This window comes from Gavia stellata, chromosome 1 (assembly GCF_030936135.1).
Source record: "Gavia stellata isolate bGavSte3 chromosome 1, bGavSte3.hap2, whole genome shotgun sequence".
In the NCBI taxonomy this organism is placed as follows: Eukaryota; Metazoa; Chordata; class Aves; order Gaviiformes; family Gaviidae; genus Gavia; species Gavia stellata.
In genome coordinates, this window is record NC_082594.1 from 58479700 (window position 1) to 58495104 (window position 15405).

At 40.1% G+C, this 15405-nt stretch overlaps 1 protein-coding gene across 4 annotated transcripts in view; it reads left to right on the forward strand.

The window, feature by feature from the left end:
• The window catches only part of RAP2A (RAP2A, member of RAS oncogene family), a 32879-nt gene extending 24104 nt beyond the window's left edge, over positions 1–8775 (forward strand). For 3 of the 4 annotated variants that reach the window (XM_059815395.1, XM_059815379.1, XM_059815387.1), the window contains one exon: positions 4793–8139. In XM_059815395.1, the coding sequence (XP_059671378.1) occupies positions 4793–5030 (238 nt within the window). In that variant the 3' untranslated portion in view covers positions 5031–8139. Of the gene's footprint in view, positions 1–4792 lie in introns of all 4 variants that reach the window. The other variant, XM_059815375.1, reaches the window with a different exon arrangement.
• Positions 8776–15405: the final 6630 nt, after the last annotated feature.

The following is a 15405-nucleotide window of genomic DNA, read 5'->3' on the forward strand; positions in this document are numbered from 1 at the left end:
TACCCTTCATATTGAGGCTTTCTAAATGTTTTAAGCTGTTATTCAAAGTATACATTAACCTAAGCAGAAATGTGGATGATGTGTGTGCCATGTGAGGCAAGATAAAATGTAGAAACTGTTTATTGCTGTGTGGCATGTAAGACTTGTGTGGTCAGTGGTGCATAGCTGGGCCACATAAAATATTTGAAGTCCGTGTATTTATTGATTCCATGTGGCTATGGTGTCCATCCTCAGGAAAACTGAGGGATTTACTGTGACCTGTTGGTCCCAGAAGCTCGTTAAAGATGGATAACAGGGTGTTTTTTAGCATTGACTATTATCTGGGACTGTGAAATACATGCTGGTTGTCCTTTATGGAGCAATGACTGTATCTTGCCAGTAGTGATATCCTAGATATGACGGTATTTGACTCTGCACCAATGTCTTTCATGGGGCTATAAATTACTTCAGTCGTGTTACCTGTTCAGGAGTTGCCGCTGCTCAGTATCTGTCATATTGGAGCTTAAGATAGTGAGATCGTTTACACAGGGTGAAGTACCTTGTTCTTTAAACGTGTTCTGCAAACACGTGTAATTGATCTTGCAAAAATTTGCTCCTGAAGAGGTCTTGAAAAGTCAAGCCTTCCCATGCTGCATTTGAGTGTATTTCTTACAGGCTCTGCTATGATGTTTGCCCTAGAATAAATACCGCGCTGCAGTGATACAGAGGAGACTGGCAGCAGTTCTCATTTTCAGGTGGCCCTCATCCTTTTCATTAGGACTGATCCGTGCTGCTCAAAGCTTTTCAGCAGTCCTGAGAAAACTGTGTTTTCCTGCTGCAGGAATGAGGAGAACTGTGCCACTCCTCCAGTGCTAAGGGGACAGGCAGGGGGAGGTAGGCTGCACTGAAAGGCAAGACTTCTGCCCAGCTTCCATAGCAGGCTGAGCTGCCCGCTCACACATCCTGCAATGGCAGAAACAGTCTGGCTTCTCAGGGCTCTCCCTGGTATAGGTGGTGGCGTTTTAGCTTCTTTCACGAGTAGGTTAGGTTTGTGAATTCCTGGGTTTGATTTCTGTGGTTGTATGGAAGGGTTCTGCATTGCTGCTTGGACATTGCAAGGCAGCTCTTTTTCATTTGTAAAGAAGCTGTTTTTCTCTTGGGTCACTGAAATTCAACAGGATTAAAAGCCTGTGAGGAGGAGATGTTGTTCTTCCCTTTAAATCTCATTAGAATCATCTAATTCCACCACATCTGAGAAATCACCCTTTCCCATTGCGGGCCTCTGCTGCTGCATACCACCTCACTGGTGGGTGTGCCAACATCTGGCCAGTCCGAAGCTCTGCAAATAGTGAGTGGAGCCTCCAGGAGCAGGCAGAAGTCACCTCCGGCAAGATCAGCAGCTGTGGTAAGGAGAGCATTGAACGGGGATCTTCCCCGTACTCATCAGAGATAAATTTGCCCAGGATGCTAAGTGAGGCAGGAAATTCTGACAGCGTTGGGAGGTAAAGGGTGGAAAGCCAGCTTGAACTTCAGAGCTTGTAGAGCCTGATTTAGTTGAGAGCTAGTGTTTCCACTGTGTGTTACTAGAACCCAAAAGCTGGGAAGTACAGTATGGAGACCCTTAGGGACTCTGAAGGAAGACAAGCAGGGGCTGACATGGAGCCATGTAGTTTCTGTAAAGACCTATTTATTCAAGTACGGCACTGTCCAACACACAGTCAATCCATCATCATCTTGGTATTTGAAGAATGCAATGCACAGATGTCTGATCTGGCTCTCCCATACTCAGCTTGGGTCTGGCAGGACTGATACTGAACTGGAGCTCATAAGCCCAAACTGGAGCCAGTCTTCTGCTCAGTATCCAGGGACTGTTTTCCCATTATTCCAACCTCCATTATTTTAGATAATGGATACTGACTTTTCTATGTAGAAAGACAAATTGTGTGATTTTATATATGTGTGTGTATATATATTGTAGACAGTTTTTATATATGTTATAGGCAGGCATAAGTATATTTTATATATAAAATACATAAATATAAAATATATTAAAAGTCACACAGAATATACATAAATAAAAAGTATTTTCTCTGTAAAGTTGACTACTCAAAAATTAGGTAATACAGGGATGTATTTTGCAAGAGCAACTTTATTTTTGCCCAGTGAGGAGGTATTTGATAAGATGGCATAGTGAGAGTTTTGCAGAAACATTTTCTTACACGTTTTAATGCTGTGAAGTGGTTATTGGATGGATCTGGATTATAAGGTGAATAAGGCTATTGACTGCAGGATTCCCATCTCATTTTAAGTAGTGAAGGTACGTAGTGAAAAGGGTAAATGCAAGAGACAAAAGCAGGAAAAAGCAATGCAGAAAAGTGCTTCTATCTGTTCCACCTAATAGTTCCTAGATGGTCCTGTGCAAATAAATTAAATTAGACTTTCACATCTATCCTGTCAGCTCATCAGTTCTTTTTGTTCTGCAGTACGAAACTTCACTATTTTCACTGCTCCATTTCCCAGGTGCTGAGTACTCATAGTAAATGGATCCTCAGTTATTTAGTTGCCTAGCTTTTCTAGGGTTCCTAAACGTTTTTAAGCACTTGAATATTTCAGTGGAACTGGCTATAAATCTGCAACAAGTGTGTGGGGTTTTTTCCTCATATGTTTCTCAACAAATTGGAGTGATCTTGCAGGATGAGAGGTGATCTTGTGTTTTAATTCTGGCTCATCTACTTCTTCACTGAATGCTTCTCAAGTGGCTGCTTTGAATTTCTCGATTTTTCCTACTGGTAAAATCGAGAAGATACAGAATACCTGGAGGAGCTGGTGGGGGGTAGGGGGCAGTTTGGGGCCCTCAGATACAAAGAAATGCAGTGAAGGTGTACCTGATTCCACTTTCATTGAAGGGTTTTTAATGCTGTACAGCAAATACAATAGGACACATGCATCTGAACAATAAAGATAAAAAGAAATATTGAATTGCTGTCTTACTTGTTGAATGTCACCTATCTTACGTTATTAAAGACTATGCTATCATGTGTTTAAACACGGGAGGACAGATTTCAAGATGCTTGTGTGTATTTTGGGTACTTAATTAATGGCAGCTTAGGAATTTCAAAGGTGTCATTGTGCTAAATACTGTATATCCACAGAGTAAGAAATGGATTGTGTCTCTTCAGATGGTAAATGAGGATAGGATAAATGGTGTGGGGGGAATTCTCTACAATTATTGACCATAGCCCTAGGCTGTGAATTAAATGACATTCCCATAGTTAGCAGAGACATAAATTTTAGAATTTCAGCTTCATCTTATGACATAGTTGGACCAATTTTTGATACTGCTTTGATGGTGTAAGAGTTGCTGAGGTGGTTTGAGAAGGTACTGCCCTTTTACCCTTTCTGACTCTGTGGGAGCCCACCGTCCCTGCAGTACAGCTGACAGGAACACATAGGTTCCCTGTTCCAGTGCAGAGTCTTGACAACTGAGTTTCATCATAGCTGGTAGGTTAGACCAAGCTGATGGATGTTTCCCTGAACAAGCTGAGGTGCATGGACCAGCTCTGCTCTGCTGCCTTGCCTGGGAGGGATGAGGAAGAAGTAATAGGTGGCTTAAGGGCAGTGACAACTGCTGCAGGTGTCAGCTATGACTGTTGTCTGTCCACAGCTTAAGTCTTACTCAAGTGATTTGACTCAAATCAGTACTACTAAACTAATACGAAGTAGAAAATCAGGTTTAAATTAAGAGGGAGCCATCTTCTTTCTCTTAGATCTTCATTTGGTTTAAGTGCTAAAAGCCATAATCAGTTTTTTTCTCAGTCCTTGTTGCTTTCGTGAGAAAACCTATGTAAGACTATTTTGGAAATAGGGCCGGTGTTTTATTCTCTGCTGTGGCAAGTATGTAAATTTAAAACCTGACTGAGCACGCACTTAGTTCCATGTCTGAAGAAGGGTTTATGCATGTGAGGATGGAAAAAAAGTAAGACAGGCATTTTAATTTAAAAAAAAAAAAAATTGCCAAGGGTCCCCTCACAAGGGTGCGAAGTAATAAATTCCTTCATAGCTTATATGATCTATTGAGCTGTCCAAGTTGATTATGAAGCAGAACTGTGATAGTATTGCCTGGAACTTTTTTTCTTTTCAGCTTGTTTAACTGGCATAATGATGTGAATGCTGCAAGGGAGAGTTATATATTCTGTATTAGCTAAACACATGGTTTTTATATAACAGTACTTTTGTGTGCACACAGTACTTGAAGTGGGCTACATTTCCTGAAATTTCAAATGAATTTACTGCGCCTTTGGTTTTCTCCTTTTTGTTGCTAATCTGAGAGTTCCGTATATATTAACCAAAGGTAAATGTACCTTTGAAAGGGAGAGTGATGCATCCTCCTTATCACAAACAGGAAATACAACATGATACCTGTTCAGGGAGAAGGAGACGTAACGTTGAAGGGACGGTTGGACATCCATCCTGTTCTTACACCCTAACTGAGATTGCCAATGTAGAAGATGTTATTATATTCCTAGTTTTTGTAATGTGGAAGTGTTCCTGGCGCAAAAGAAAATTCAGAGGAAGAAGCATTCTCTAGGACTCTAAGAAAGCTCGGGGTGGGGGGGGAAGAGATGTACAACAAATCACTAGAATGTGAAATATGCAAAGCATTTATGTCAACGTAAAATTTTAAGATCATCCAAATGTCTCTTTCCTGTTGGGTCTGTACTGTTTGCAAATAGATGTTTGCATTTTGAATATTGCTGGTTTTTAAATATAATTATTGCTGTTGTTTTTGTTTGTTTTTTTTTTTAAACTGTAGGTATGAGAAGGTGCCAGTAATTCTGGTTGGTAATAAAGTGGACCTGGAAAGTGAGAGAGAAGTATCATCAAGTGAAGGCAGAGCCTTAGCTGAAGAATGGGGCTGTCCCTTTATGGAGACCTCTGCTAAAAGTAAAACAATGGTGGATGAGCTCTTTGCGGAAATTGTTAGACAAATGAACTATGCAGCACAGCCAGACAAAGATGATCCATGCTGTTCTGCGTGTAATATACAATAGCATTAAAAATGACCTAACCTGGACTTAATTTGCAGAAATTTTGTAAGGTGGTAAAACTGTCTACTTCACTTCCTGGTTTGTGGGTCACTTGAAATACATCTGTAGTGAAGTAGCAACATTAACTCAGAGCTGAGCATTGAAAGTCAATCACTGACTCTGAATATAATTGGGTTAAATGACCACATCTCACCCGTTTTTCCCTTTGAGCACCTGCAATTTTATGGCATAGCCAGTTGATCTACAGGGTCGTTCCAGTCGAGCGTACGTGTGTTGTCATGTCAGACAGCAGCAACAGCAACTATTTCCGAAGAAGTTGGAAAACTTTTGGAAATGGGAAACAAAAGCAGTGGAGAGAATATCTCTGAAGACCATTCAGAACTAGCATAAGCACGAAAGGAGAGCCAAGTCCTTCAGTGTCCAATTACCGTGCTTCAGGACGTGCGCTATCACTTGTGGCCAAGTTTTTCAGTCATATGTTGATTTCACCAGAACTTCTGACAGTGTTAGAGGAAGAGGCTACCAGAGACCTATATAGTTTGGATTTCTTTCAAAATTGATGCTATTATTTCTACACTTTATCCCACATCCTGAAATAGAAAACATTGCATCAGTGTGTGAAATGAGGGGCAAGATCTGAAAACAAATGACGGGTGAAGAAACAGTCTGGCATTGGAGTATTTTAAATCTTTCATTTTGCTGCTCAAAAATGGAGGATCACTTCAGGTTTTGGTCTGCAAAAAGCCAAACAAACCCTCTGTTTACAAAGCAGGAAGCATCTTTATTTATCACTTTACTGAACCAGGAGGAAGCAACTGTGATGAAAAAAAATTGCTGAGCCTTACTAACAAGGAACACTTTAATAGATTAACTAGTACCATCTTGCAAGGAAAATTAAGCCATGTTGCATCCATATGTTCCCTTCTGCAGAAACCTCGTGGGACAGTATGAACATCCTGCATTTTTAAGTTTGTTAAAGACAACAGTTCTTCTTGCCTTTAAGGGCTATGTTCTCTGGTGTGATCCCTAACTAACCTTTGAAAATCAAGTTTGCTATTTGATAGCTTTAATGTTGAAAACTTAAATTGAATAACCATGTGAAATCATTTGGTTCAGAGGTGAAATAGTTACGGTTGTAATTCCTTAGGTGAGTGTGGAAATGGCTCTTTAATTGCCTGACACACTATTCAAAGGTTGCCCCAATTATTGGAGTGTTAAATGGTGGGAGCAAATATTTTATTTTGAAAGGATGCTCGAGCTCTGACTTGCTAGTTTCATAGCAGTGAAGTATTTATCATTTGCATGACTAATGGCACAGAAATACCTATTCCGAAGTCTTACAATCAAAGTATAGAAGAGTTTTCAATCACAATGTTTAGATTTTAAATGCTGGAGAGATTGTCTTGAGCTGAATCTTTTATAGGTAAAATTGGCCATAAAAATACAGAGTCACTGAGCCTGTGGTCTAAATAACACCATGCGTTTATTAGTTTTTCAATCTTGTGCAGTAACAGTGTAGTTCCTTGTGTTTAAATGAGTGAAAACAGGGGTGCTGGGGGGTGTATGTGTGTGTGTGTTGAGCGTGTATGTGTGTGTGTATATGGCCCTTAGAAATGCTGTAATTGGAGTTAGGTTCGAACGTTTTGCCTCCATCTGCAGAACTTCCTAAAAACGCTCTCATCTGCTACAAAGGAAACTTGAGTACAAAACGCCTTGTCGATTTTCATACATAAATATCCTTAACATTTTGAATTATAGTTCAGTGGATGATAACTAAAGGAAATCATATTAATGGAAGAGAACTGACCGTCTCTGCCCTTAATCTTTCAACACCTTTCCACAACCAATGTATCAAAGGGCATTAGATGTCACAAAACGTTAAGCCTTACTAGAACGTAAGTGTAGCCCGTTTCCCATCTACTTTGCAGAGCTTTCATTACTGTACTTTGTTCTCTTAGGGAGATAGGCACACTGTTTATTTCTGGCATCTGAATGCCCATTTTGGGTGCTCTGAATTGCCCTCCTAGAGGCACCTACCTCTTTCCATTGACTATATAGCAAACTTAGGCTTTTAACTTTGGTTCTCCGAGTTACACAATTTATATGCCTAAACTAGATGGTATGAATGTTCTCTTCTCCCCCCACCTGCCCAGTGTGTCAGCTGAAATGCTTAAGCAAGATGCGAGATGTTGAATTACTGATATTTCAATGTTTAAAATATCTAGATTGGGAAATGGTTTATTGAGCAGTACAACCTATCTGTAAAACAGCTTGTCAGTGCCAGATCCACTGTATAAGCGCTAAAAAAAAAAAAAAGCCGAAACCAAACCCAAATTTGAAAATTACTTGGAAGTGCATGTTATGCAATGTTATTTACAGAGATGTTAAAATCTTACCTCACAGATTGTTCATCAACCAAGAAAGTGGCAGGAAGTACAATATGAACAGCCTAACATGAAGTTCGCAATATAAAACAGATGGGCTTTTAATGTAGGAAAAATCGCACAGTAAAATTTTTAACAGAAAATATTAATGAAAATATCTCCCAGTCTTGTTTCTTCATCACACTCTTACATTTTCAAAAACTTAGGCCATATGTAAGCTACCACACAATGTGGCAAGGGGTGGGGGGGGAGCGTAAGTGTTGTTTTTCATTGTATAGTTCTGAGGAAGTAGTTATGCACTATTTATATTTCCACTAATGTGAAGATAGTGGAGCTTGAATCAATGACAGTTGCACTCGACAGATTTTTCAAATTATAGGGGTAGCAGAAAGGGAGCTAAGCGAGCTACGCAGCAGTTGCGTGGCCACCCTGCGTGAGTCATTGGTCTTGGGTCACTGTTTCATTTGTACCCTGATAGGGTTACCAATTATAGTATTTGAAAGTTTCTTATAACATGCCTTAAAATATTATGATTTGTTCCAAAGACCCACTTTTCCTTTGGCTGTTCTTGTAGAACTTTGTATTTTTCTACAAAGACAGCATTTTTTCCAGTTTTGTTTTTTTTTTTTAAATGTTGCAACTTTTATTCTTTTAAGCTATGATAGTGAGAGCAACTGTTTCCTCTTTCCCTTAAAAACACAAACAAAAACTAGTCAAGTAAACAAACCAGAATCAGATCAGGGGTATTAAACATAGTTGCATTGGTTTGGGGTTTTTTGTTTTGTTTTTTTCCTGCTGTGTCCATCCCCCCACCCGCCCCTTCAGAGCACCAAAAAAATTCTGGTGACATTTTCTGTTCTGGTTCTAGCCTCTCCCTAACCCCAGCGCTACAGTTGCCATTACTTTTCTGTGGGAAAACTACTGGTATTTGCTTTCCTGTATAGAATGTTGCCTAAAGATGTCAGCCATTTGGTTGGGGGGTTTTGTGCATGTTTGTTTTTTATTTTTATTTTTTTTTCTTGCCAGTGTGCTGTCAAAGCACTGGTTAGGCTTTAATTGTGAAGCTCCGCAACAAAAGCAAATGTTTGACAACTGCAGGAGGCTTTTATCTGCATTGTTGTGCATCTGTTAATTCTTGATCAGGGTTTGAAGAAAGACTGAAGTGGGTTCTGGAATCAGGCTTAACGCTGTTGATTTGGAGTTTCCTAGGGGTGAATTAATGTATTTCACAGTTAATTGTTGAGCTCTAATACAACTGGCAACTTAAAATGGGGCAACAGTTTGTTTTGTAACAATGTCAGTTGTTTAAACCTTGATGTTTCAAATAAAACAAGAATTGTACATAGAACTCAATGCAAACTCAGCAGTTGTATTTGGAGTTAAATTATTTTAACAAATAAATTTATTTAATGAAATCTCCCTTGCATTTCCTTTATTATTCATTTCAATTTGATAAAAAAGTTCATCCAAAGCTGACAAGGGCTATCCAGTAATTTCAAACAACGCTGTCAACTATTTGCGGTTCAGCTAAGTATTGCTTGCCAAAATGCTCTTCTGGTACAAATTAAATAGCGATAAGTAAAAAGTAAATATACTTTAATTTTTATGGATGGATGCATGTTGTGATTTAAGTTATAGACTTGATAAAGAACCATAGCAAAGGGGTTTTTTGTTTACTCAGAGTAATATACATTGACAACAATCAGTAAGACTCAGTATTTGATAAGACGTGGTTCTTGCTATAGCAGGAGAGTAGTACTTATTTGTAAAATATAATAAAATTAAGTATGAACTTGGTCAATATATGATATAGTTGATCCGCAGAACTGCTTTTATGACATTGAGGTTGCAAAGGGTTAAAAAAAGGATTGTTTGTTAGATCAGCTGTTCAACTGATGAGTGTTTTCCAGTATTTCAGCACCATACAAAAGGACTTAGTGTTAGAAAGAACTTCAAATACAATTAGCGTTGCAGAGATTTATAAATGAACAGTTGAGCTCATGCTAACAGGATTATTCTAGCTAATTGGCACTGATCAGCAGTTACATTTTAGTCATGCCAGTATCACTAAAATACCCTGTTTTCAGTAATGATGGGTGCTTGGTGGTCTCTTGTTTTCATATCATGCATGCCATAAGGAACAAGAAGCCTGAGGCTGGCACATCTTAAAAGCTCCTAGTTCTATGGATAATATAGAAGGCTGACACATACTGCTAATTTTATGTTTTTAATTTGCCCATTCATTCTGTAAACCAGTTCCAGGGGAATTTTTTTGCTGATGGGTTCTTGCAGTCCCATTAATTTAGTAATATCCTTTTGTTTTGCCCAAGAAGATACCTATACAGGGACAACAGGAATTCATTGGGCTGTACTGAACAGTTCAAAATAAAATGCCAGTGTGCAACATGCTCTTTTCAAACACCGAACAACTAGAAAACTTTGAATATTGTAGTCTTAACAAATGCTTTCTGTGGGCCCATGTGGTAGGGTTTTTATTGTTTGGTTTTTTTTCTTTGTAGCTACTGCAGGAAACTCATTAAGTCTCTGAGAAAGCTTTGTAAAATATTTTAAAATATTTAAAAATCTTTAATGTTGAACTATGTCAATGATTGGGCTACCTAACTGTATTTAGAGTTGTATCTGTGCAAGCTGTACTAGATTTTTGTGCCTAATTGCCTAGCAAAACCAACCCATCTTGGAAGCAGGAATTGGCACTGCCCTAGCTTTTTCTGTGAGGCCCAGACCAGGCAGAGCCCACACCGACGTTCAGACGGTAGGTTGCATTTACAGGCTGGATTGCAAGTGGGTGGAAGGAAAAGGAGTGTTGCTGTGAACCAGACACCATGCAATACTGGAATCGCTAACAGCAAATCTTCATCCCACTCTGCTGCAACTGTTTTTCTGTGTACTGTCAAGTTCTCACATTTTGGTTTGACTTGAATATGAAATAGTTTGGGGAGCACTGAGAATTTATTTATTTCAAACTTTTCACGGTGCAGTGACCACAGGCGTAGGCAGGTGGATAACATGCCTGCCTGCTCTTCTAAGGAGTGTTTGCAAGGTCAGACAGCCACATAAGAATCTCACTGAAGAATGGGAAAGTGAGGTTGTTAACTGGCAGGAGTGGAGGGGAATGGATCTAGGTAAAGAGGTGCAAATATAAAACTGAAAACTGTTCAAGAAAAATACATGGGTACACTGAGAGAGTGCTATGTTAAATGGGAGAAGTACAGCGTTTATCACAGACCAAGATTGTGGGTATTCCTACACAAAAATGCTTATTAGCTAAGCTTAGTAGGTAAATCAGAAAACTGGATCTTAAGAGTAGCCTTCTACAAGACATTTCTTTTAGTTGAAAGAATTATAAAGCTGCTTCTTGAGAAGTTGAAGGGAAAGATTCTGAATACTTGGATTTTTTTCCCTTCTTTTAGAATCCTTGTACAGTGTTATAACCAAAAGATGTTATCCTCGAATGTCATCCTCAAATACTTGAGACGTGGCACCTTAGCTTTCCAGTTGTACAACACAGTTTAGAAAAACAAAACATGCTCGAGAATATACTCTAGATTACAGCTCTTTTGGTTATTACATTAGCTTCTTTTTACTATCCACCCTCTGTTCTTGCAGATGGAATAGGTAATCAAGCTGAATCAAACTGGCACTTTCCAATATGAGACAAGGTGATCAGGTTTTTTCATTGCTTTCCAAACTATCTAGTAGAGCTCCAATTTTCTCAGGGTGATCTGTCTGTCCTAGATTTGGGGGTGGTTGGTTGGTTGCTTTTTTTAATGGTTCAGCTCTTTCTAAGGATGAAACAAAGATGCATCATTCTGCATGTGCTAAATTCTTGAAAACATTCTGTTAAGAACCAGCACCTTTCTGGTTTGAACCACTGGGAAATTGCTCTAAAACCCCACTATCTCAGGACACGGGTCTAAACTTGGCCAGGTTGTAAGCCTCTGAAAAAATGGTTTACCTAGTATGAAGAGGGATAGAAGTCTGCATCCAAACTCTTCAGCTGCCACTGGATATGCTTTCAGCCCATTGTAGTTCATATATAGTAACTGCTGGGTGCAAGGTATGGTCCTTGTGCACATCTATATGTGTGTGTGTGTATATACATACACACTCGCATATATGTACACACTGGGTAGGAGCTGAGAAAGAGTGGGATGAGACTGTTCAGCAGGGAGGATTTCCAACTGTAGATCTTAATGTATCTTGTAGAAATCAGATTTGCTGATGGTGAAGTTCTCTAGGAGCAGATTTAAAGGTAGGCTTCATAAACACCAGTGGTAGAGGACTGCTCTGAACGCATGAACATCATAACCTGCCTGATGGCTCGTGACCAACACAGTGACACTAGAAAAGCTTTCCAAAAGTGTTACTGTAATTTTACTTTGAAGTCTTGCTTCCTTTAAGTAAGGCAATAATAAGTTAACCTTTACAGTATTTGCTGTGTGAGATTTTAATTACAGGAACACAAGTAATTTATTAATCCAAAGAAGATGGGATTCTGCAAAGCAAAATGGGTGACATGTAAGTGTCCTATTGATAGAAAGTAAATGGATGAGGATTTTTAATGCAATGTGAATTAACACACTTCTCAAATTCTCCATGAAGCCTCAAGAGTTGTATCTGGTGCTGCTGTAAAGGGGTAGGATTCTGGAAAGACCTGTGTGTTTCTCTAATTGAGTTTTAGTTCAGTGTGTTTGTCTGAATTTACATATTTTCTGTGTGGCTCTACTGTAAATTTGTTTTGGGGAAGGCAACTCTTGAAGTGAGTCAGATGCAGTACTGATTTCATATTTAACTTTGTGTTTTAAGATGGAGGGAGATTAGCAGAGGTTTTGGTTGTTCTGCCTAATTTTTCAGAGAAAGATACGGCTGTGAAGAGTCAAGACTTTCCAGAAGTCTTCGTAAGAGTTGGCACCTCTTTATTAGATGAACTCAAGCACCCTTTCTTGATGAAGGTGGTATTTGTGGTTATTTCTGGCAAGTCAGAGACTGTGAAGTGTGGAGGTGCATTGACAGTGTGATGTCTACTCGTTCCCCTTTTCAGCAGGGGAATGCTGTGTGTGACATGCATGATAGTTTACTCAGATAATCCCTAATCTCCGCATTGAAAGTGTGTTTTTACCCATCAGGTGGACATCCTTGATCCAGGAAGACAACATCCACCTGGAGGCAAGTTCTATGAGATGTGGGGAGGGAGCTCTTGTCTCTACTTCGGATCTAAAGCAAAATGCTCATTTTCTGGGTCACTTTTCATGGTTACAAGAAATCTGAAGAGTAATAAACATTGTTTTCTCCCCATCAGGAGAAAGCACCCCCAGTTTCAGAGCTCTTTGGTTTGTCCAGAAACATACATTGGTAAAAACTTTGTGTTTGTCAGTCTGGAGGAAGGATAGTGACAGAGAAGATTTACTGCTCATCAAGGTACATGGCTCTTCACCCTAGGCAAGTCACCTCTGCCACTGGGTGAGCATTCTGTTCTCATGTTCAGCTTTTTTCTACGTGGAAAACAACTTGTTTCACATAGGACAAGAGAGATTCTTCCCCCTTTTTTTCTTTTTTTTAATCTTGTCTTGGCTTTGCACGTAGCAGCCACTCTGTGTTCTTGAATCAATAGTTCATGGCAGAAGCCGCTTATCCCCTGCTCTTGGGAGATGTTCTGACTCAGAAATGTGCAGAGAGCCTATGTATCACTAAAACTGTAAACCTAGTTTTCTTGTTTATAAATGGCAAAGTTTTCCAAGAAATTATGAAGACCACATTTTAAAAAAGCTTGTAATGCTGCCTCCTCATTAAAATTTTTCACTTGTTCCAAATTTTGGCATGTTTGTCTAAAGTTTAAAAAACAAACAAAGAAAAAATCCCAAACAGTAAAAGACAAGCAAACAACATCACAGAAAATAGTCCAAGCCCAATTCAGGTTTCCTGAGCTTGGTAATTCCAATGGAAAAAGTTTCAGCTGCTATTTCTTACCTATATGTGTCCAGAAACCTATAAATGTAAATAAAAGGGAGGGAAAAGGGAAGACCTGGGGAGGGTCAGTTCTGACTGCTCACTGAGTTTGGATGGCAATATCAAAATAATCCTTAAAGGTTTCTGATCAAGTATAAAAAGAAGATGATGGAAGCAGGTGATCACTCTGGGCTTGATGGTGGTAATAATAATAAAAGTTCAAGAAAAATGGAAGTTCACTGTTCTACCCATACAAGTGTCCCTATAAGGAAGAGGTTGAATGAACAGTGTCTGCCACATCATATGCGTGCTAGGTGACGAGCAGCACGCTCCAGCAATGGTGCTGTGAGCACCGAGAAAGCAGGATTAGCATTGCAGCAGCTGCTAGATTGACCTTCTGTAGCAAAGCTTCCCTGCAGACCACAGCTGGGACTTAGTATGTTTAGAAATATACAGCTACTTTAACTGATGATGTAATGGCTCTTAAACCTATGTCTTCCTTAAAAAACAACCTTCAGGTGCTGTCTGTCACAGAGGAAAGATGGGGTACCACCCTTCTCTTCAAGGTGTTGGTCAGGAACTGCACAACCAGAGCATGTTGAATACTCCCTCTGCTTTGAGAAGCCACCATGGAGGATGTTTCCAAATAAGCTAGGCTAATTGGGCTGCTGTGATTTCAGAGGTCACTGCTGTGCCATCCTGTGAGAGGGTCTGCACTAACTCCTGATGAGCTGTGAGCTGGTGTGGTCCCAAAATACCTCTGCTACCAGATTTCTTCTGGATCAAAAGTCTTAACTGGTGCTGTTTTCTGTCACATCATCCGATACGTACAGTAATTGACTGACCCAAAGATCACCTGGTAGCTCTTTTTGCTCTCTCAAATAATCTTTGAGATCAGCTCTCTTAGACTAATTAAGCAGAGATTCCCTCTAATCCCCTTAGAGCAGACCTCTCATTGCTCTGGCTTTGTGTGAACAGACTCCATAAAAGCTCTGGCCATTGCCTGATCAATGAAGCAACCGTGTACTGGCCCAGATAAACATGCTGCCAAAGGTGTATTGGTGGGGTAATTCAGCATCCATGCTGTCAGATTTGTTAGGATGTTTGGATGCGTTAATTTTGCTGAGTTGCACCAAAAGCAACGCATCTTGATGCCCCAGAGTGTGATGTCCTGCTTGTGTTGGTTTCTAGTGCTATGAAACACCCGCAATGCTGTGCTGCAGGCATGTTTCTAGCTGGCTTTCTCCAGCTGTGCCTCCTGCACTCCACCGTGACGACAGCCTTAACAAAACCCAGGTGCCACTGCCAGCGGTTGAGCTGCAGACTGTGCCACCTTGCAGACCTGGCCCTTGGCATGCCTGCCCTGTGTTCAAGCCAGAGCTGAAGTGTCCTGGTGCTGGAAATGGTATGTCACAGTCCCGGTGGACCCTCTCTGGAGGGGTGCCCTCTCTGGACACATCAAGTGAGATGCGGAAGTCAGTTCTCTACTCAGAGATGTTCAGGATGTGAGAAGAGGACTTGGCCACCTGCAAGTCACTGAAGGCACAGGAGGTGATAGGAAACCTTGTGTCAGGGTAGCACATAGGATGTTTTCCCTCTCTCTGAACGTCTCTCTGCCAGCACATCTGAGCTTCTTACCTGCCTGTCTCTCAACAGTCACAACTGCTGTCATTGGCAAAACACTCAGCGTTGGCTATTCTAATACTGATTGAAGCAACTAGCTGAGAGCATGGGACAGGAGTTTTTCCTGTAGTTAACGGAAGAGTCATAGAGACCGGAGGGTTTCTGAGGCGCCTACAGAAGAGCCAAATGAAAATCGAGTGAAACTTGGCAAGGCTCCTCGTCTAGTGATTACAGTACAACAGCTTTTAAAATGTTCTGCCAGGACCAGTCAGATGCTGATGGTAAAAGCAGGCTTTTGAAGGCCTATCTTACAAGTCTGTAAAAAATCAAATACGCTGGTGATCTCTGTTGAACATTTCTAAGAAGGTAGTAGTTGATCCTCAGTTAAAACAAAGTTAGTTTCC